A 23,021-nucleotide genomic window follows, 5' to 3' on the forward strand; every position below is an offset into this window, starting at 1 on the left:
CCGACCTCGGCTAGACTGACATTCATTTGACCGTGTGTGTGTCTTAGTGCATCTTTATTAGTATGTGCGCCTCCAGCTGTTACCCGACTCCTACTGTTTTTGTATTTTATTATTTTGACAACTCTGCCCCAGCACTTAGCAGGTAGGGTTTGTCATCATGGTTGTCGATCCGTCACTTAGGGTGGATAGGCAATAGGTAGGGACAGTGCCTGTGGGAGAGTTAGGGCTTCACTGTTCCCTGCCCATACGTGACAGTGTTGTATACAAGTCTTTGAAAAGGTAGGCTTCAGTGCAAACATTGTATGAAAAAATGGCTGTAATTTCTAACGGCTGTCAAATAAGAAGCATGCTCATTATTTGCTGGCGCAAGTCAAAACGGCTGGAATAAAAAAATTTGACCTGAAGAAAGGAATAAAATGTCAGTAATCATGAAAAACACCTGCAGCAATTTTGACAACTTTGCTTGCTTAGAAAAACATATTTTTTATGTCTACAACTGAAAATACATTGTGTGAACAACATAGCCTAAATCTTTGTATATTTAAATCAGATTTTCAGCCTTTTGTGCTATATTATTATGATGAATACATGGGCAAATATGTTAATATTAAGGGTTGCTATGTTACTGTTATTAAGATATATATAACATGGTTACAAGTATGGATAAATGGTGCACATTTTCTAAAGACATGTAAGAGTACAAAAATATTTTTTAGGGTGAGCCAGGACTTCCAGGTCTCAGGGGTCAAGAGGGGTCTCCTGGTCTTGGCATACAGGGTGAAAAGGTAAGCTCCAAATATTTTAATACATGAAAAAAAACTTTATTATATTAAAGACCATATGTTTTTTATTCTTACCTGATGATTGTGATGGGTGTATTTATTATTGTAGAATAATAGTAGTAAAACATTTTTTTTTTTAATGTTTTAAGGGAGACCAAGGACAACGTGGCATCCGTGGGTTAACAGGGCCCCCAGGACCTGCTGGACCATCAGGACCAAAAGTAAGCAAGGGCTGTTGTTATAAACAATAGTTAAGTAGGAGACCATGTATCATAGGAAATAAATATCCACTGTTTTGGTTATATACCTATAGTACATTTTCCTCAGTGGTTATTCCATATAAATTTAATTCCTAAATGGTTGGAATTACTACTGGTTGAAAATGTTTAATCATTTTATTGGGTTACATTATGAACATAAGTTAAAGACCCTATTTTTTTCTGTGTGTTCTGAGAATTATAAAAAAAAAATAAAAATAAAAAGATAATAGTAATAATACTAATAATAAGAAGAAAAAGAACAATATTATGTCACTTTACTGCATTTTAACAAATCTCATTTCTTCTTGTGGATTAGGGTGAACCTGGTGCTGCAGGGCGTATTGGAATGCCAGGGCCCCCTGGTCGGGCAATAGTTGGTCCTAAGGTATGTTTTTGATGTTAAATATAATACAGTCACTTAAAAGTAGCACAAATAAATATTCCCTTATACATTAGCAGCTGTGTTTACCTATTAGACTCCAGATCTAAGCAAGAATAGTTACTTCTTAAAGGGTACCTCTCATCAAATAAACTTTTGATATATTTTAGATTAATGAATGTTGAATAACTTTCCAATAGCATGTTAATGAAAAATATGCTTCTTTCTATTGTATTTTTCCCGATCAGTCCTGTCAGCAAGCATTTCTGACTCATGCTGGAGTGCTAAACACGCAGAGCTGCCAGCCTGCTTTGTTCACAGCCAAACAGGCTGTGAACAAAGCAGGCTGGCAGCTCTGAGTGTTCTCCTTTGTGAACAAAGCAGACTGGCAGCTCGTAGTGTTTAGGACTCCAGCATGAGTCTGAAATGCTTGCTGCCAGGACTGGTAGTGAGACCCCTAGTGGTCATTTCTTCAAAGTGGAAAATTAAATAGAAAGAAGCATATTTTTTAATAACATTAAATTGTAAAGTTATTCTGCATACATTTATCTATAATATATCGAAAGTTTTTTTGATGAGAGGTACCCTTTAAGGTGGTTAAAAAGATAGAGGTTTATCTTTCTATACGTATTTTGTGTAATTACATACTTTATATCTTATTTAAGGGAGACATTGGCCTACCAGGTCCACAAGGTCTTATCGGAGAACCAGGAATTGGTATTGCAGGTCCAAAGGTAATGTGAGATTCATCAGCCATGGTCAACATTAATATTGAGTACTTAGGAGTAAAGATATATAATATGCACTTCACATCCTTGCAGCTTAATTTAAAACATCATATCAATCTCAATTCTGTTTTTAATTAGTGTTGAGCGGCATAGACCATATTCGAATTCGCGATATTTCACGAATATATGGAGGAATATTCCTCATATATTCGCTAAATTTGCATATTTGTAATATTCACGTTTTTTCCCGCATATGCGAAAATTCGCATATGCGAAAATTTATGAACTTTATAGCAATTATACCAGTGTAACTTGATAGAAGCAGCAGAAAGGAGGGATCAATATTCGCGAATATTCGCCCGGCAGTCTCACACAGTAGTATTAGAGCCTTCTTTAGACCACACAAGCTGGAAGCAGAGAGGGATGATCACTCTGATGTGTACTGTAAAAAAAAAGAAATAAGCGAATATTCGTTATTTCAAATATATAGTGCTATATTCTCGAATATTCGCAAATATGCGATATTCGCGTATAAAATTTGAATTGCGAATATTCGCGAGCAACACTATTTTTAATATGTTACTTTAAAGATCATACAATAGTTTATACAGCAAGAACTAATAATGTATGCATTTAACAATGGTTCTCAATATGTTGTAGGGTGACAGAGGCAATCCAGGACCATCAGGACCATATGGACCAAAGGGAGATGGGTTTGCAGGACCTCCAGTAAGTAAAAACAATATGTTTGCTGGTTTTAAGTGTTTTAGAGACCATGTGATACCTTTCAGGATCTAAAATCTACTAACTGAGAATTGATTCTATTTGACATTAGGGAATGCCAGGACTTCCAGGACTTCCAGGTGATCCTGGACCAGACGGCATTGGGCTTCCAGGACCAAAGGTAGCATTCTAATCAGATACAATGTAAAAGTGATGTAACAACAATGGTTTGGAAACCAAAAACAATTGTTTTCAGTCAGATAACTGTGTAACATGTATTACATTACATAGAGACATGTACCTACTAAACATACTTTAGGTTCTATTGTTAAATGTACGATTTCCGGTTGAAATTGCGCTGTAAATAATGCCCTACACAAAAGTGCAAATTTCTTACCATGCAAAAGTCATGCCTCTCCTGTTGAGGTCTTCAGTCTCTGAGACCATAAGGTTAAAGGGTTGTCCCAATTCGCTGTCTCAGTTTCTGTCTAGGGGGCTGAGTCTGATCATTGTACTTGCTCCTAAATGCAGTAAATGATAGTGAAAAAGAACTTTTGTTCCATACACTATAGAGCATCATATGAGATGCAAATTCAGCCTGTCACCTCTATTCCCTGTTAGCTCTTTCACACAAGTAAACAGTGTTAAAGGGGTACTCTGCCCCTAGACCTCTCATCTCCTATCCAAAGGATAGGGGATTAGATGTCTGATTGCAGGGTCCCACCGCTGGGGACCCCTGCGATTTTTGCTGCGGCACCCCAGACATCTGGTGCACGGAGTGAACTTCTGTGCCGGATGACTGGCGATGAAGGGCGGAGGCTCGTGACGTCACGGCAGTGCCCCGCTCATGACATCACGGCCATGCCCCCTCAATGCAAGTTTATGGGAGGGGGCGTAATGGCCATCATGCCCCCTCCCATAGACTTGCATTGAGGGTGCGTGGCCGTGATGTCATGAGCGGGGCACGGCCGTGACGTCACGAGCTTCCGGCGCTGCACCCAATGCTCTAAACGAATGCCGGGTGCAGCAGAGAGATCATGGGGGTCCCCAGCGGCAGGACCCCCACGACTAGACATATTTTCCCCTATCCTTCGGATAGGGGATAAGATGTCTAGGGGTACCCCTTGAGCTTAATCTCACAGAGTCAGGGGAGAGATAAAACTCTGCAGCTAATCATTGTATAGACTCATCTATATCACTGCTCTACTGGTTCCATAGATAGGGCAGCAACAATTTGTTCATCAGTGTTCTATAAATGGAGGTACATACAAAGGAACAAAGAGGGTGGAGCTGGGTAGTTACAATTCTAAGAACTTCTAGGAGGGTTCTGACAGGTGACAATACAATCCTTAACATCACAGCAACTCAGACAGACATTACAGCATGTAATGTATTGGTTGTCAGACTGGGGATCACATAACCTAGCTGCAGTAATGAACTGTATGGATGCAGCAGAGCTGGGATCAAACAAATGACACTGCAGAAAACCAGGTGGTGAAATGGCTGTTAGTCTGTGAGGATAATTTCTAAATTCTATGACTGGTTCTGGCTTCTAAATATTCATCTAATTTGACCTCAACACATGGGCTTAAATGGCTTAACTATGGATCAATCCAGCCAAATATCCAGACTGCACTATGTATTGAGGTTTATAAAGAATAACATCTAGAAATTGAATAATGTTGTAACTTTACTTACAAATGTAATCATTTGTAGGGAGACCCCGGTTTCAGAGGTCCTGTTGGTCTATCCGGTCCCCCTGGTGAAGGTCTGCCTGGACCTAAGGTAAGTTAACTTCTAAAAGAAATATATCTTTAATGCAGGGAATCTGAAGTCACATAATCACCTTTGTTTGGATTATGTAGCAGTGAACTACTGCATGAGGAAAGTCCCATGTACCCTCCTATATCTATATCTAATAAAGATCTACACTAATATTGTACATTCTGTTAATATTTTTTCAATGAATTGGTTATTGAGGACATAGATGTGAAGAGAAAGCACACACAGGGACATTTACCAGGCCATGTACACCAATCTTCAGGTGTAAAAAGTTACAGATATTGGCAGAAGTCAAGTGATGGGGAAGGTTTGCCATAATTTACGCAAGGAATTGGGAAAAGATTTTGGTACACTAATATACTCCTGATCATAGCTAGCATAGATTTGCTTTTCTGGCACACAGGCAACCAAAAGCTTTGCGACATTTATTGAGGTGTATGTCTCTTGGAAAATTTGATGCATTATAATTAAGTGTACTTTGTAATAGGACTGGCATTTAAAATACCAGTCCTAGTAAATTCCCTTCATAGAGTGTGTAGATATGGACATGTTAGGAAATAAACTGCTTTTCATCCGTAAAGCATGATGTTCATTAACTTTAATACTGGTTTTAGGGTAATGCGGGAAAAACAGGATTTCCAGGTCCCCAGGGTCCTCCAGGAGAAGGCATACAGGGTGCAAAGGTAAGGAATACACTTGACCCAATGTTCTCATTTTACCATGGCTTTGAAAGAATAAACCTCTCAACTACTAACATTTCTTTCTCCACAACTCTTTAGAATGTTCTACTCTTTTTTGCTTTTGTTTGGTTTTTAATTAGATGTGTACACACTTTTTTTTTATTCTTCTCTTAGGGAGAACAAGGAGGTCAAGGTTTGCCAGGGCCACGTGGACCTCCAGGCGAGGGACTTCTAGGGCCGAAGGTCAGGACAAATTTCATTCTCATTCAAGATGCAAAATTTCCAAATCTTAATTTTAGATTATGAGTATTAGGATGTATAGGATTGTAAACTTGATTACCATGTCAAGAATAAGGATGAGGAAAAGACCTTCAAAAATGAATGGGGAAATTTATAAAAGGGCTTTTGTATTTAAAGGGGTTGTCCTCTTCAGAAAACCCATTTTCAGATACCCTATTAGTGAATTCTGTGTTAAAGGAGTACTCCACTGAAAAACATTTTTTTAAATCAACTGATGACGGAAAGTTAAACAGATTTGTAAACTACTTCTATTAAAAATCTTAATCCTTCTAGCTTCTGTATGCTCCACAGGAAGTTATTTTCTTTTTTAATTTCCTTTCTGTCTGACCACAGTGCTTTCTGCTGACACCTCTGTCCATGTCAGGAACTGTCCAGAGTAGGCTCCTACTCTGGACAGTTCCTAAAATGGACAGAGGTGTCAGCAGAGAGCACTGTGGCGAGACAGAAAGGAAATTCAAAAAGAAAATAACTTCCTGTAGAACATACAGTAATTGATAAGTACTAGAAGGATTAAGATTTTTTAATAGAAGAAATTTACAAATCTGTTTAACTTTCTGGCACCACCTGATTTAAGAAAAAAATTTTTTTCCAGCGGAGTACCCCTTTTAAAAGTGTGGGATGAGGATTCTTATTTAGGATCCTCATCTCTTGGTCAGAGTGGAGAGCAGTTGTAGAGGGCATCCCTTGTTCGGGGGGACTTGCCAGTCCTACATTACAGAGACAACCCATTGTTTAGAATGGGCACTATGTAATGCTTGATTTTTGCTGTGGTATTGCTGGAAGGAAATTAAACACTACTAGGTTTCCATAGATTTAAGCTGATTGCTGTGGGCAATCTCATCACACTTTGGTGGCAAACCGTAAGAATGTCATCAATCTACAGGTACAGGTACAAAGTACAGGTACCCTCAAAACTAAGGATAGCACATTTTATTGTGGTGACTGGATGAGGCAATGATGTTACAGGGTCTGGTGGTATTAACCCTTGGTTTGTCGTGACACCAGGATGCGGTTGTTTGGTATGGAAGGCCCTGCCGACAACCGGCCCAAAAATGGCAGGATAATAAACGGAATGTCCACAGCAGGATTTATGAGATAACTGTAACTTTTACTTAACTTCTTGTGCAAACAGTCTTTACAATTAATCAGTTTCTCTTGAGGTAACCGGTATGCAGGTTCCTCACAGACTTAGCTGGTACTAATAGTCTTTAAGAGCTTTAAGCAGGCCACTGTGCTACTAATTATAGGATTTGAGTTGAATAGTAGTCACAAAGAATTTGTAGAGAGAGAGCTTTATAACTCACGGTTTTAGTGGCTGCTGGTTCTTTAGGCTTTGGCCTATGTAAGATGAATAGAGATATGCTGATTGTGCTTGCTTGATAGTCAGGAACTAAGAGAGAGGATTTAGAGACTACAGTCCCTCATATACTAGGGGGGCTGGACTAATTCCATTGTTGTCAAACCTGGAGGTCCTGAACCCAGAGAACTCTGGGTACATCACATGACAGTATCACATGACCCCGGACAAGGTCCTGTACCGGGACACCACATTATACTTGAACTTGAAGATCTTGTGCTGTTAACTGTCTATGTTATTCTAATTTAACATTTTAGGGTGATCGAGGTTCTGCTGGTGAAAGAGGAAGAAAGGGGGATAAAGGTGACGGTGGAGATCCTGGAAACCCTGGAGACACGGTAAGGCTTCTGCATGCAGACAATAATATTTTCAGCCAAAGTGTGGTTTGTACAAATTTTAGAGAAAGATCAATTGCTGCATATCACCCAAAAATAACACTATTTTCCATGTTATAACAGGGAAAAACTGGAAGTAAAGGAGATCCTGGATTAACAGTAAGTAAATTATTTTTATGGTAACTAAATAGATGATAAAATGAGTATGCTTAAAAAAAATCTAATAACAAAACTCACATCAATATCACAAATATCATGCTTAATTTTATGCCTAATTTCTGAGCGGAATTCGCAAATTCCCTTTATTAAGAGCCCAGGCAAGTGCTCTCTATCACCCAAAGTGCAAGAAAAAGTGCAAACGTGTCACACTATAAAAACGTGCACAAAGGATGCGGTCTATCGCTAAGCCCTTCTCCAACAGGAGATAGGCCCCCCAACAAACCTACCCTTCACCTCCGGGCCAAAAGGCACCTGCAAGGATCCAGGTTCGATGCCCCTTTTCGCCGAAGCTACTAAAGGGCCAAAAATGCTCCTGGCTTCAACCTAGGCGTTTACCAAGGTATCAGCCTAGGAGCCATATACTGATTGCAACTTGACCAAAGCCAAGATGCCCAGGGGTTGCAGGGAGGTAACGAACCTAATGGCACCACACACCTCCCCTAGACCGCCAGAAGGGACACCCAGAAGGGCTACCACATCCTGACAATCCTGTGTACAAAAACAGACTCATAAAAGTGGCACAGTGACAAACAAAAAAAAAAAAAAAAAAGTAAACGAGTGCATATACTTCCCAGTTATCCGGCCGGATCTATAAAAATTTCCCTGATCCTAGCCAGAAGGCCGGGATACCAAGGGTGAGTGCCAAAGGTGAAGAGTAATAGTGCAGTGCTTTCACTCAGTGAGTTATAATACCCATTGAGTTTTGGCACCTCAGGGTCACCAATCCCCGGGTCACAGAAGTACCTCGGTTCTACACCCCCCAAACTCATGGCAAGACCCGGAGGAAACAGGTCACATCAGGACAGCCGTTGAGCTGGTTTTGTGGCACCAGCCCCAGAACGCCCCGGTAAACCCGATCCTCCATGCAGCATCCATCCTACATCAATGGCAGAGACTAAACCACTGATAAGAACAGATACTACACTTGATCTTAGCCAAAAGGCCGAGAAATGATACCGAATGCCGAATTCGCAAATTCCCTAGTTTGGATGTATCTTTACACAGCAATCTTTACACTGAATAGGAATTCTTGAAACACATTAAAGTAGCAGCCTTCATTTAGTCCTCTATGACTTAATGTGTTTAAAGGAAAAGTGTCAGCCTGTTCACCCATACTAAATGCAATATACTGGGTTATAGTGTGGGAGAACAGGAGTCCATTGAGGGGTCACTTACTTAAATGTGTCCAGTAAGTCCTGAGATATGTCCCCTAGAAGATCTTCTGCTGAATTCAGTGAATCGTATGCAGTGGTGTGGATTAGTTGGCTCAATTTACATATTCATTATCTGTCACTCCACATCCTAGTGAAGTGGAGTCACAGACAATGAATATGTAAATTGAGCTGGTGATGTGAAGAAAACTGTGTCTTGCGGCCGAATGTGACTGGACAGCTGGGCAAACTGCTTAGTCATCTAAGGGCTAGTGATTGGCTGAGACGCCCACACCCAACGCCTGCTATTGGTTGGGGTGGGGGGGTCTGAGCTGATCCACCCAACAAAGTTTTCTTGGAGTGCGCTGCTCAGGGACACAATTTACAAGAGCTCGCTGAAGAGCTCGCTGCTCGCCACGCTCGCACAGTGGGATGAAGCACACTATCTGCCCGCTGTGAGATCACTTGGGGACACATTTCATCGCTTCTGTTCCAGCACTATCCCCCCTTCTCTGTTCCCCAAAAGGCTCAGGGAATAGCAGTGGGGAATATGTAACTTGTCCCCTGCAGCATTACATCTGTCCCCCACAGTACTTTCCCTTCTTCTGATCCCCGAGAGAGGAAATCAGGGAACAGCAGCGGGGAATGTAGTAACTTGTCCCCCGAAGCGTTTCACGTGTCCCCTGCAGCGCTTTCCCTGCTCCCCAATCCCCGACAGTGGAAATGGGGAGCAGCAGCAGGGAATATGTTACTTGTCCCTTGCAGCACTTATTATGTGTCTCTGCTGCGCATCCCCACTTCTGCTCTCCACTCTCGGGGATCAGGGAACAGCAGCAGGTAATATGTCACTTGTCCTCCTCTGTGCAGAGCTTCCGTTCCCCGACCCCCCAGAATGGAGATAGGGGAACAGAAGCGATGAACTGTGTCCCCGAGCAACACTCTCTCACAGCGGGGAGACAGTGTGCTCTAGCCCGCTGTGAGAGCGTGGCGATGTGAAAAAAACTGTCGGGTGGATCAGCTCAGACATGTGCAGCCCCCCTCCCCCACAACCAATAGCAGGGGGCGGGTGTGCGCGTCTCAGCCAATCAGTAGCCCTTAGGTGACTAAGCCGGTTTCCCAGCTGTGCGGTCACATTCGGACGCAAGACACAGTTTTCTTCACATCACTGGCAAAGCCCCACCCCCTGCATGCGATTAACTGAATTTAGCAGAGGATTTTCTGGGGGGGGGGGGGATATCTCAGACCTACTGGACATATTTAAGTAAGTGACCCCTTGTTGGACTCCAATTCACCCACACTATAACCCAGTGTATTGGATTCAATGTGGGTGAACAGGCTGACAGTTTCCTTTAAGGAATGTGTCCAGTAAGCTTAGCCTTGCAATAATCTTACTCCTGTCTGTTCTGAATCAGATGCCTCATATGGATCATGTTTTTTTTTTTCTTAAATCCCACAGAGAGAAGATATCATTAAGATGATTAAGGAAATTTGTGGTAAGCTAAAATACTGCTTATCTGTTTTGCATCATAAGACATCATATATTAGTAGAACTTCATCTATGTCCACCTTTACTAACATAATAGCCCTCATTTACTAAGCTAGTTTACCAACTAAGCATTTACCAACTAGTTTTTGTCAGGTTTTGTCGGGTTGTTCCTGGCGCACAACTAGTGTGAGACAGTGTGCGCCAGGAAAATCCGACAAAGCCAAAAAGGGGCGTGATCTGCCACACAGGGGTCTGGCTTCACAACCCATCCTATTTACTATTGAATTCACAGAAAATCCTGTGGAAAAAATGGCTGGAAATTTCCACTTAGAAAAAGATGATCAGAAATTTTTCCCGCCTTGTAAATCTGTGAATCCCCATAGTAAATAGAGTGAAATCCTGCAAGCAACATTTCACACTAGTAAAAACCCAACACTCTTATTAAATGAGGGCCATTCTCTTTATTGTTCAGATGTACCTAAAATATTTAGGAACTTTGCCATAAAATAAAACTTATTTTAGTTTTGTTCTTATTGAGCCCTATGTGTCCCCATTGTAACAGACTGCGACCAACCCCTGTGTAGTCAGATTCTGTAGTCATACATGTGTCACACAGGTGTATCTTACTTTTTGCACACAGGTTGTGTTTTGCTAGTAATGTTAAAGGGGTACTCCACTGGCTGCCACGCCCCCCTTCTATAGACTTGCATTAAGGGGGCGTGGCCGACCAGCGCAGTGCGCGCACACAGCATTCGGAGCGCACACAGCATTCGGAACTTACTGTTCCGAACACTGGCCAGTGGAGTACCCCTTTAACAAAATAAAAAATAAGGTTTAAATGGTGAAGTATAAGCAAGAATTTATTTTTAAAAACTTCATAGATTCGTATGCAGGATAAGGGTAAAAGAGAGCCCCACACCATAAAGCTTTTTGTGAGTGTTTTGCTAGTTAACTAATCTGAGTTCACTATATAAAAGGCTAAAGGATTCTATAACTGAATGTTTTTGATATGTTCCCTATAGGTTGTGGTGTTAAATGTAAAGAGATTCCTATGGAACTTGTCTTCGTCATCGACAGCTCTGAGAGTGTTGGACCAGAAAACTTTGAAATTATCAAAGACTTTGTGACAGCCCTGGTTGAGCGTGTAACAGTAGGACGAAATGCCACTCGTATAGGACTTGTCCTCTACAGTTTAGAAGTGAAGCTTGAATTTGGCCTGAACAGGTTCACGACTCAGCAAGATGTAAAGCAAGCTATTAGGAAGGTGATGTACATGGGAGAAGGTACCTATACGGGAACTGCCATAAGAAAGGCTACACAGGAAGGTTTTTACGGTGCAAGAAATGGAGTCAGAAAAGTAGCTCTTGTCCTCACAGATGGTCAGACAGACAAGAGAGAAACTGTGAAACTGGACATAGCTGTTCGGGAGGCCCAGGCAGCCAATATAGAAATGTACGCCATTGGAATTGTGAATTCCAGTGACCCAACTCAACAAGAATTCATAAGGGAACTAAATCTTATCGCATCAGACCCTGATGCTGAACACATGTATTTAATCGATGATTTCAACACTTTAACAGGTAAAAGAGAACAAAAGATAACTTACTTTGAAAATACATTGTAGTACCTATCCTAGAAGCGCCGCTAGCATTATTAGTAATCTTAATAACATCTTACATAATCTCTTTTAGCGTTGGAATCAAAGTTGGTGAACCAGTTCTGTGAGGATGAAAATGGAGCTCTCATCTACAACCGGGTTGGAAACAAAATCAGCACAATATATCCACAGAAGGGTTCTTCCAGTTCTAGCGTTATTGCCTCTCCAGGCAGCAATGACCGCGTCAACACAGAAGAAAATCTTAGATTAGAAGAAAAACGTCGGTTAGAGGAAAGAATTAGGTTAGAAGAAGAAAGAATTCGACAAGAAAGACTTAGACAACAAGAATTAATTCGACAAGAAGAAGAAAGGATTCGTCAAGAAGAAGAAAGACGAAGGAAACAAGAGACTATTGTTATTTCCCGGGAGTCACAAGTTCCGGTATGAGATTTGTCAGAATATGAAGTGCAAATGTCATCAAGTCACAATGGGCTTCCATATTGTAGAATGTTAACCACTTATGAAGTAACGGCTCATCCATGTTCACATTCACTTATATGATAAAGTTATTGCATTAGAGGAGAAAATATAGAAAAGAGCAAAGCAGATGAAGGGATATAAAATTCTCCACTCCTCTACTCCAGAGGTCCCCAACTAAGTCCTCAACGCCGATCGAGAGTCCAAGATTTTACATTTTCCCTGTTCTATTTCAATTAAGTAAATGCAATTTTTTTTTTTTAAACAGAATGATGGTGGGTCTTGAGGACTGGGTTGGGGACCACTGCGCTACCCTATTACAGAATTGCTAATAGGGTTTATAACACATGAGAACATACACATACTAGAGCACAGAAGTATATATACAGAAGTACACATACAGCTGTGTTCACCCTAGGGCTCCTATTTTTCATTATACAAATTCAATACATTGGGGCAGATTTATTATTGCAAATGCACTAATGCGCAATTTGTGCCCAAAAAATGGTCTACACGACTTGTGCCACATTTCATCTATTATATGTTCAAGATGCTTATAAACTTTGCTCGAGAAGGGGTGTGGTTTCACAGGAAAGGGTGAGATTTCAATTTAAAGGATGTGTGACATTCATGTAACTCCAGGCGCCAAAAATTGTCCCAAAAAATGTAGCAGAACAGTTTTGTGTAAAGTAAGTCAATTAATAAGGGTTTTAAACTTTAAAGGAAAACTGTCATACACTGGGTTATAGTGTGGGTGAACAGGAGTCCAATGAGGGGTCACTGACTAAAATAGGTACCTTAGGTCCGGAGATATGTCCCACTGCTGCTAGGCGGGCCCTGTGGCTCAATTTGCATATTCATTGTCTGTGATTTCACGTCTTAGTGACATGGAGTCGCTGGTCACTTGAGTGCTAAGTTGGCACATTCTTTTAGAAACAAATAAAGGGACATTTATCAAAACTTGTGCGGAGGAACCAGTCATCAGGAGTTGTACTTTTGCAACAGCGGAGGCACCATAGTTGGAAAACGCTGAATTAGAGGAAGTTATTGTTTCAAAGATGTCTTTTTGTATTCTTTAATGTTTTTTTGTTTTTTTTTCCATCTGTAGAAAACACAAATTGAGTCTGTTCCGAGTATAGATGAAGGGGAAGAGGAAGAGGATTATGATGAAGGGGAAGAGGACATAGATCAGCCAATATCTAATAATAATAGAGGTAGTTGATGCTGTGGTTTTTCCCTTTACATTCTGTTACTCTGTTCCGCTCTGTTAAAAGCATATAAAGATATGTTTTACTACAGCCATATGGACAGGGAAAACAATAGACTGGAGGTGATTTATTGACTTCTCTTAGAGAGTTTTCTAGGCATGCTCTGTGACCTGTGCAAAGGTCATTTTGCAGCAAGGAGGAAGAGAGAAGCTGTGACCATCACCTATCATGAATGGTGCAATCCTCTGTAATCCATAAACAGGAATTACCTTTCATCAGTGTCACCGCACTAACCTGTTGGTACAGGCAGGTAGTGCAGGTGACACTGATGATAACCATACTTACCTGTCTCCGATCCATGGTCCCGTTCTCCCATTATGGAGGAACAAAGGAAGATAAAAGGAGACCAGGACCACAGATCAGGGACAATAAGTATGGTTATCCGCAGTGTGGGTGACACTGATGACAGTTTCCCTTTAGGGGTACGTTCATACATACAGGATCCTGCGCAGAATTAATGCACAGGATTTGTAACTGTCAATTATAAACTGTGCTCAGTCATTTAGTTTACATTGATATCTGCAGCAGAAAATCCTGTGCATCAAATCCTGCACATTAAATCTGCGTACGTGTGAACGTACCCTAAAGAGGTTTTCCTGCAAAAAAGGGGTTTTCTAAAAACATGGCCAGCTGCTTGCTTAAACCAGTAAACCCTATACTTACCTCTCACTTGGTCCCTATAGTCTCCGGGATTGCGGATCCCATGTTCCACTTTAGGGTGCTGGGGCTTGATAGTTCAGATACAGTCGTTTGGCTAATCACTAGCTAAAGCTGAACACCAATGCGAGTGCCAATGTCTCACGTCGACCCTAGCACCCAGTCTCCAGTTAATCTCACTTCCTGCTGCTTGTGCCAGATATGTCACATTGCTGCTCAGCCAATCACTGAGTGGTGTCTCGTCTGAACCAGTGATTTGCTGCGCAGCACTATGACATATTGGGCTCCAGCACAGCGTAGTGGTGCACAGCAGAGAATGGAGGCAACAATACTGGAGGCTACAGAGAACGATTGAGAGGTAAGTATAGGTTTTCTTTTCTTTTTTTTTTTTTTTTTTTCTTTTTTCTTTTTTTGTTTAAGCAAGCAGCCAGGCCATGTTTTTAGAAGAACACTAAAAAGTATTTCTACAGAACAAGAAGTACACAGGATCAATACATACCCATCGAGATTACCAACAACTGTCTGAGGCCTGGGATGACTTCAACCCAGCCATGTTTTGGTACACGACCTTTAACTAAAATGTGCGTCCGGGTGGCGTCATACCGGCTCTCACACTAATCTCGATGGGTATGTATAGATTTCTTGTACTTACATGCATTTACTGTATGTGCTTGTTTTGTTTTTTTATTATTTTAAAAATATAGTAACATTGAAAATAAAAAAAAATCTTAAATGTTTAACATAAAACCTGATTTAAATTATTTTGTAATTACACTTTCCCTTTAATTAAATTTTCACAACCGAGTTTACCTATTATACCAGAATAAGATAATTAATAATTATAAAGGATAATACTATAATATATTCATTTGATTTAAGGTTCAGATTTATATTCTTGTGGAGCTTCAGGAAATATTTTAAATAAGTAGAAATGAGACTGACATGTAGCAGGTTGTGGCGGAGACATTAATCTACCTAATGATGTCTGTTTTCTGTATTTATCTGTCTGGACAGTAGTATCCTCATCATCAGCTGAGATAGCAGCTCCTTCAACATCATCATCTTCATCTAGGACTGTCATATTATCTCCAAGTTCATCAGAGAAAGTTGAACCGATAGTACCAAAAATAGGTGCGCGTCATTTATCTCATCTCTCAGATGAACCTATGAAGAGCATAATGGTATCATTACTCCTGCTTGTCTCCGAAGTTGGGTTCGGAGCGCCGAGGTATATCATAAATTGAGCGGAAAGAGCCGGGCCCCATACAGGAGATTATGAAAAGGTCCCAGCAGTCGGATCCCATGTGATCAGACAATTATCCCCTGTGGATCTGGTGGATGGAGGATAAGTTGTGTTCCCCAGAGTAACCCCTTAAAGATCTGCAATAAATTTGGAGTAAAGAGCGTTTTGCTGTAGAAAAGTTTAAAGGAGTATTCCAGCTTTTTAGTGAAATTAAAGGGTCACTCTCATTAAAACTAATTTTTGCTATTGCACTCCTTATGGTAAATGAAAAATATTTCTAATATACTTTGTTTAAAAAAAAAGGAAGTTTTCTATGCTTTATTTGTGCTTAAAAAAGCTCAAGAGCACATTTCCCCCCAACTCATATACAGACTTTGGACCAAAGTCCAAACACAGGAAGTGCCGCCTGGAGTGCTGAGGGGGGGAGGGGTGTCCAGCCTCATCCAATCATAGCTCCTCTCACACATAACTGCCATATGCTGTTGGCTGGACACCCCCCCCCCCCCCCCCCCTCCTCAGCACTCCAGGCGGCACTTCCTGTGTTCGGACTTTGGTCCAAAGTCTGTGTATGAGTTGGGGGAAAATGTGCTCTTGAGCTTTTTTAAGCACAAAGAAAACATAGAAAACTTCATTTTTTTTTAAACAAAGTATATTAGAAATATTTTTCATTTACCATAAGGAGTGCAATAGCAAAAATTAGTTTTAATGAGTGCCCATTTAAGGTATATGCCCCTGATGCCAAGTTATGTATGTGTTAAATGTACATGTAGTAGATGTGATTCATCCCCTTTTTAGATTATCAAACACACACACACACACACTATATATACACTGCTCAAAAAAATAAAGGGAGCCCTAAGATAACACATCCTAGATCTGAATGAATGAACTATTCGTATGAAATACTTTCGTCTTTACATAGTTGAATGTGCTGACAACAAAATCACACAAAAATTATCAATAGAAATCTAATTTATCAACCCATGGAGGTCTGGATATGGAGTCACACTCAAAATCAAAGTGGAAAACCACACTACAGGATGATCCAACTTTATGTAATGTCCTTAAAACAAGTCAAAATGAGGCTCAGTAGTGTGTCTGGCCTCCACGTGCCCGTATGACCTCCCTACAATGCCTGGGCATGCTCCTGATGAGGTGGCGGACGGTCTCCTGAGGGATGTCCTCCCAGACCTGGACTAAAGCATCCGCCAACTCCTGGACAGTCTGTGGCGCAACGTGGCGTTGGTGGATGGAGCGACACATAATGTCCCAGATGTGCTCAATCGGATTCAGGTCTGGGGAACGGGTGGGCCAGTCCATAGCATCAATGCCTTCCTCTTGCAGGAACTACTGACACACTCCAGCCACATGAGGTCTAGCATTGTCTTGCATTGGGAGGAATCCAGGGCCAACCGCACCAGCATATGGTCTCACAAGGGGTCTGAGGATCTCATCTCGGTACCTAATGGCAGTCAGGCTACCTCTGGCAAGCACATGGAGGGCTGTGTGGCACCCCAAAAAATGGCACCCCACACCATTACTGACCCACCACCAAACCCGTCATGCTGGAGGATGTTGCAGGCAGCAAAACGTACTCCACGGCGTCTCCAGACTCCAGACCACGTCTGTCACGTGCTCAGTGTGAACCTGCTTTCATCTGTTAAGAGCACAGGGTGCCAGTGGTGAATTTGCCAATCTTGCTGTTCTTTGGCAAATGCCAAATGTCCTGCACGGTGTTGGGCTGAAAGCACAACCCCCACCCGTGGACGTCGGGCCCTCATACCACCCCCATGGAGTCTGTTTCTGACCGTTTGAGTGGACACATGCACATTTGTGGCCTGCTGGAGGTCATTTTGCAGGGCTCTGGAAGTGCTCATCCTGCTCCTCCTTGCACAAAGGTAGAGGTAGCGGTCCTGCTGCTGGGATGTTGCCCTCCTACGGCCTCCTCCACGTCTTCTGATGTACTGGCCTGTCTCCTGGTAGCGCCTCCATGCTCTGGACACTAAGCTGACAGACACAGCAAACCTTCTTGCCACAGCTCGCATTGATGTGCCATCCTGGATGAGCTGCACTACCTGAGTCACTTGTGTGAGTTGTAGACTCCGTCTCATGTTACCACTAGAGTGAAAGCACCGACAACAATCAAAAGTGAGCAAAACTTCAGCCAGGAAGCATAGGAACTGAGAAGTGGTCTGTGGTCACCACCCTTCTTTATTGGGGGTGTCTTGCTAATTGCCTATAATTTCCACCTGTTGTCTGTTCAATGTGAAATTGATTGTCAATCAGTGTTGCTTCCTGAGTGGACAGTGTGATTTCACAGAAGTGTGATTGACTTGGAGTTACATTGTGTTGTTTAAGTGTTCCCTTTATTTTTTGAGCAGTGTATATTACTGTTGTCTCAAGCTTTTCCCAGGATCCTGCTTGGCTCAGGACAACATTTGATCACTGGGGGCTTGGTTTTGTTATGCGTTTCTTCCTCCTCACTGTAATCTGTATTTCCATACTGATATTTGTGCAGCCCTCCACTGCAGGTAACTAAAGATGATTTTTAGGCCTGCAAAAAGATGTGAATAGCAGAATCACAAGCGTTTGCTCATTTGTCAGCTGAGTTTATTACAATGGACAATATCAACCTATCTAGTAGATAATTTCTCTTTATTTTAGGCTCCTGAAATGGAAATACAGACTCAATATTTAATTCACAATCTCATTATAGCCATGGTTGTTTTACATGTATGGGATGGGTGCTTCAATAGGACCAATAAAGTCTTCTTTTTCTAGTAACTACAATGCATTCAGAATGACTTTGGCCCTTTTATGTTTTTCTCATTTTGTTACATTGCAGCCTTGTGTCCATTACTCTGCACTCAGTACCTCATTCATGACAAAGTAAAAAACAGAATTTTAAAAAGTTTTGGCAAATTTATGAAAAAAAGAAAAAACTTTGGGTGGACATACAGTAGGTATTCAGACTCTTTGCTGTGACACGTCATATTTAGCTCTGGCTCTTCCCATTTCTCCTGATCCTCTCTGAGATGTTTCTCCACCTTGATTGGAGTCACTTGTGGTAATTCAGATGATTGGACATGATATGGAAAGACACAGCCCGGTCTACATACATTCTCACAGCTGACAATGTATATCAGAGCAACAACCAAGCCATGAGGGAGAAAGAACTGCCAGTAGAGTTTAGAGACAGGATTGTCTGGGGCACAGATCTGAAGAAGGGGACAAAAATTTCTGTTGCACTGAAAGTTCCTGTGGCTAAGGTGGATAAAATGTCTCACTGCAAGGGTCCCCCGCAATCTTGTATTCGCCACCCAACTGTTTGAGCTGCACGCCACATGACGTCACAACTCCGCCCCGTGTGACGTCACCCCCCACCCCCGCTATGCAAGTCTATGGGAGGGGGCGTGATGGCCGTCACGCCCCCTCCCATAGACTTGCATAGCGGGGGTGACGTCACACGGGAAATGAGTCGTGACGTCACGATACTCTGGCCCCGTGGTCACCATCCGGCTGTTTGTGAGCTGGCACCGTGGCGTGCAGCTCAAACAGGTGGGTGGCGAATACAAAGGGACCCCCATTGTGAGACATCTTATCCCCTATCCTTTGGATAGGGGATAAGATGTCTCAGGGCCACAGTACCCCTTTAACTAAGAACTGAGTAAAGGGTATGAATACTTATGTCACTGCAAGATTCAATTTTTTCCCTTTTTAATAAATTAGCAAAGACACTCTATTTTAAAGGGGTACTCTGGTGCTTAGACATCTTATCCCCTATCCAAAGCATAGGGGATAAGATGCCTGATCGCAGGGGTCCAGCCGCTGGGGACCCCCGGGATCATGCACGCGGCACCCCGTTTATAATCAGTCCCCGGAGCGTGTTCGCTCCGGGGACTGATTACCGGCGACTACAGGGCGGCGTGTGACGTCACGCCTCCGTCCTGTGTGACCTCACGCTCCGACCCTCAATGCAAGTCTATGGGAGGGGGCGTGACAGCTATCATGCCCCCTCCCGTAGGCTTGCATTGAGGGGTGGAGCGTGACATCACACGGGGGCGTGACGTCACACGCCGCCCGCCCTGTAGTCGTCGGTAATCAGTCCCGGAGCGAACACGCTCCAGGGACTGATTACAAACTGGGTGCCGCGTGCATGATCCCGGGGGTCCCCCTTTGGATAGGGGATAAGATGTCTAAGCACCGGAGTACCCCTTTAACTTTGTTATTATGTGGTATTGTGTGCAGACTGATGGGGAAAAACATGACTTTTTTTCACACAAGGAGCAACATAACGAAATGTGAAAGGGTCTGCAGACTTTCTGAATGCATTGCAGAATGCTAGCAAATGGTAGGACATCTATCGGTTGACCAATGGTACAGAGTAAGTAAAATCGTTTCATATATAGATATTTATTTTATCCTTCATCCATTTAATGTTTTTTAGAATATATCCAGGATGCACGATGCAAGCTTCCGTTAGATCAGGGTCCATGCCGGACTTATATCATAAAATGGTATTATGATAAGCAAGCCAATTCTTGTGCCCAGTTCTGGTACGGTGGCTGCAGTGGAAATGCTAATCGTTTTGATACTGAAGATGAATGTAAGAAATCCTGTGTCCACCCTCACGAGGGAGGTAAGTTACACAAGAGTCCAGAAGCAAAATGATGAAACTCTAAAAGCCATTTTGATGTTTTAGTATAACAGAAAAGAAAAAAGTGGGCACCAGAGGCCATTTCTTAGGTGTAATGAATATACTGAATATGTATGAATATGTTTGAATATAATATCTAACTACATTAATGTATATTACAATTTGGCTAAATGTGATTATTTATCAAAAAGCATAGAATGTCTTGGTTCTAGTCTGAAGCAGGAGCATGATAGACTATAATAGAGGCTATGATGGTTGCCGCGCCCCCTCCCATAGACTTGCATTGAGGGGGCGGGGCCATGATGTCATGATACTCCTGCCCCTCGTATCGCCCGTCATCAGGCACAGAGCGAAGTTCACTCTGTGCAGCAGATGACAGGGGATAAGATGTCTAGGAGTGGAGTACCCCTTTAAGATAAGAGCTGTACACACAAAATGGAAGGGTATGTTATCTACTACTGGCAGAGTTGATCCCTTTCAATTTTAGGCAATTTTTTACACTGTTCTGGGAAATTTCTTGGAGTATAAGGTAAATGTAGCCATAGACTCTCATTGTCTAATAGAGGTCAAAGAGAGTAATTTTTTATTAGATTTTTATAAAATATACATTAACAGACATAGGGGGACATGTATCAATAATGGTGTTGTAGCAATGTGTGATTTTTTGCTTCAAATGGAGCATATTTGCACCAAAATTATCAATTGTCGTAAGCAAGTTTGTAATTTTGGCACAAATGTAGCCCTACAAAAGGCGCAGACCCCAGAATTCCAGGCAGTAAATCTGACTTTGGGACATTCTATTGTTGTAGCTATTTTCTCTGTCACTTTATTCATGGTGTAGATTTGCGCCTAAGGGTGCATTCCCACGTGGCGTATTTTGCTGCATATTTGCTGCGTATTTGGTGCTGCGTATTTGGTGCTGCGTATTTTCCTACCCATTGACTTCAACAGGGAAAATAAAATACGCAGCAGCAAATACGCAGCAAATACGCCGTGTGGGAACGTACCCTAAATGAAGGTATTTGCGCCTAAACTTGCGCCAAATTGAAAAGTCGCAATTAATGAATTCCAGACCAAAGAATGATTGTAACTGAAATCATGACTAACAAAGTGAAATCAGTGATTTTGTTCTAAACTATTTGGCGCAATTGTTTGTCGCAAAAAGTGACATAAAAGGAAATTTGAGACAAATCACAGTCAAAAAAACAGGGTAAAATCCTTCATAGGGTAAAATCCCCCATAGTCTTCAGGCCAGTGCTTTCCAAACAGTGTACCTCTTGCTGTTGCAAAACTACAACTCTCAGCATGCCTTTGGCTGTCCAGGCATGCTGGTAGTTGTAGCTTTGCAACAGCTGGATGCACACTGTTCAGCGCACATTACGCTGCAAATTCGCCGCTGAAGGACCGCTGTATGCTGCCTTTACAGGTGCCTACTCGGAGTGTCAATACGCCGCTACAAGCAGACACACAAGCGATGTGTGCGAGTATACTGCGCATGCACGAGGAAAATTGCACATCGTAGTGTGTCTGCTTGTAGCGGCATATTGCCACTCTGGGCAGGCACATGTAAAGCCAGCATACAGCGGTCCTTCAGCAGTGTAATATGCACTGGGGATCTGCTCGTGTGAACGTACCCTAAGGGTACGTTCACACGAGCTGATTTTTTTGCGGGTTTTCAGCTGCGTATTTGAAAGTGGGCGGGCTCTTCTCGGTTGTCCGCAGCAGATTTTCCGCAGCAGAATTTATGCTGCGGAAAATCCGTCGCAAGCCCCATTGAAGTCAGTAGGGACTGCGGCGGATTTTCCGCAGCATAAATTCCACCGCGGAAAATCTGCTGCGGACAGCCGAGAAGAGCCCGCCCACTTTCAAATACGCAGCTGAAAACCCGCAAAAAAATCCGCTCGTGTGAACGTACCCTTAGGGTACGTTCACACGTATGCAGATTTGATGCATGGGATTTTCTGCTGCAGATTTCAATATAAACTAAATGACTGAGCACAGCTTCTAATTGTCAGTTACAAATCCTGCGCATCAAATCTGCGCAGGATCCTATATGTGTGAACGTAGCCTTAGGCAAAGTTTTTCAACTGTAAAATGATATTTGAAGATAAAGCGATGATGCTTTTCTTTACTTTTTATTGTTGTTTTTTTTGTTTTTTTTTACAGAAAAATAACAGAGAAAAGTGAGAGGCTCTACTCTAGAAACTGAAGGATTCAATGAAACATTTCCGTATATGTGTCAATTCACCATCACTTCTGATTACGATATCATGGAATTGCTGTTTTTTATTCACCTACAACCTTATCTGAATGTTAAAAATGTTGTTTTATCCTTCGTACTCACTTAAACTGACATCACACAATAGGAGATCAACCCTTTTTTTTATCTCATGAACCAATGTTCCCTAATACTACTGTAGTTTGAATGCTATAATGTTCTATATAGCTCTGCTTTCTATGAGCCTATACAATGCTAACCACATCTACAGAACCTAAGGCGCAATCTACGTAGAATGTTCTGCGATGGAGAGCCTCAATTTCTTTCAATGGGCTTTCCGTGGAAGTTCAACTGGTTCCAGAAAGTTAAACAGATTTGTAAATTACTTCTATCAAAAAATCTTTACCCTTCCAGCACTTTTTAGCAGCTGTATGTTACAGAGGAAGTTCTTTTCATTGAAAATTTCTTTTTTGTCTTGTCCACATTGCTCTCTGCTGACACCTGATGCCCGTATCAGGAACTGTCCAGAGCAGGAGAAAATCCCCATAGCAAACCTATGCTGCTCTGGACAGTTCCTGACACAGACAGAGGTGTCAGCAGAGAGCACTGTGGACAGAGAAAAAAAATTCAAAAAGAAAAGAATTTCCTCTGTAGCATACAGCTGCTAAAAGGTACTGAGGGGGTAAAGATTTTTTAATAGTCATTTACAAATCTGTTTAACT

At 42.0% G+C, this 23,021-nt stretch overlaps 1 protein-coding gene and 1 pseudogene across 5 annotated transcripts in view; one reads left to right on the plus strand and one right to left on the minus strand.

Annotated features, from left to right (window-relative positions):
- COL28A1 (collagen type XXVIII alpha 1 chain) overlaps positions 1–22,693 on the plus strand; it is a 151,540-nt gene extending 128,847 nt beyond the window's left edge. For 4 of the 5 annotated variants that reach the window (XM_056535491.1, XM_056535487.1, XM_056535489.1 and 1 more), the window contains exons 20-37: positions 717–785; positions 932–1,003; positions 1,359–1,427; positions 2,087–2,155; positions 2,810–2,878; positions 2,985–3,053; positions 4,589–4,657; positions 5,269–5,337; positions 5,509–5,577; positions 7,249–7,329; positions 7,450–7,485; positions 10,153–10,189; positions 11,205–11,762; positions 11,874–12,220; positions 13,365–13,470; positions 15,196–15,312; positions 19,872–20,063; positions 22,248–22,693. In XM_056535491.1, the coding sequence (XP_056391466.1) occupies positions 717–785; positions 932–1,003; positions 1,359–1,427; positions 2,087–2,155; positions 2,810–2,878; positions 2,985–3,053; positions 4,589–4,657; positions 5,269–5,337; positions 5,509–5,577; positions 7,249–7,329; positions 7,450–7,485; positions 10,153–10,189; positions 11,205–11,762; positions 11,874–12,220; positions 13,365–13,470; positions 15,196–15,312; positions 19,872–20,063; positions 22,248–22,255 (2,106 nt within the window). In that variant the 3' untranslated portion in view covers positions 22,256–22,693. The remainder of the gene's footprint in view (positions 1–716; positions 786–931; positions 1,004–1,358; positions 1,428–2,086; positions 2,156–2,809; positions 2,879–2,984; positions 3,054–4,588; positions 4,658–5,268; positions 5,338–5,508; positions 5,578–7,248; positions 7,330–7,449; positions 7,486–10,152; positions 10,190–11,204; positions 11,763–11,873; positions 12,221–13,364; positions 13,471–15,195; positions 15,313–19,871; positions 20,064–22,247) is intronic. The other variant, XM_056535488.1, reaches the window with a different exon arrangement.
- Positions 8,350–8,500, minus strand: LOC130290039 (U2 spliceosomal RNA; annotated as a pseudogene).
- Positions 22,694–23,021: the final 328 nt, after the last annotated feature.

This window comes from Hyla sarda, chromosome 8 (assembly GCF_029499605.1).
Source record: "Hyla sarda isolate aHylSar1 chromosome 8, aHylSar1.hap1, whole genome shotgun sequence".
Classification (NCBI taxonomy): domain Eukaryota; kingdom Metazoa; phylum Chordata; class Amphibia; order Anura; family Hylidae; genus Hyla; species Hyla sarda.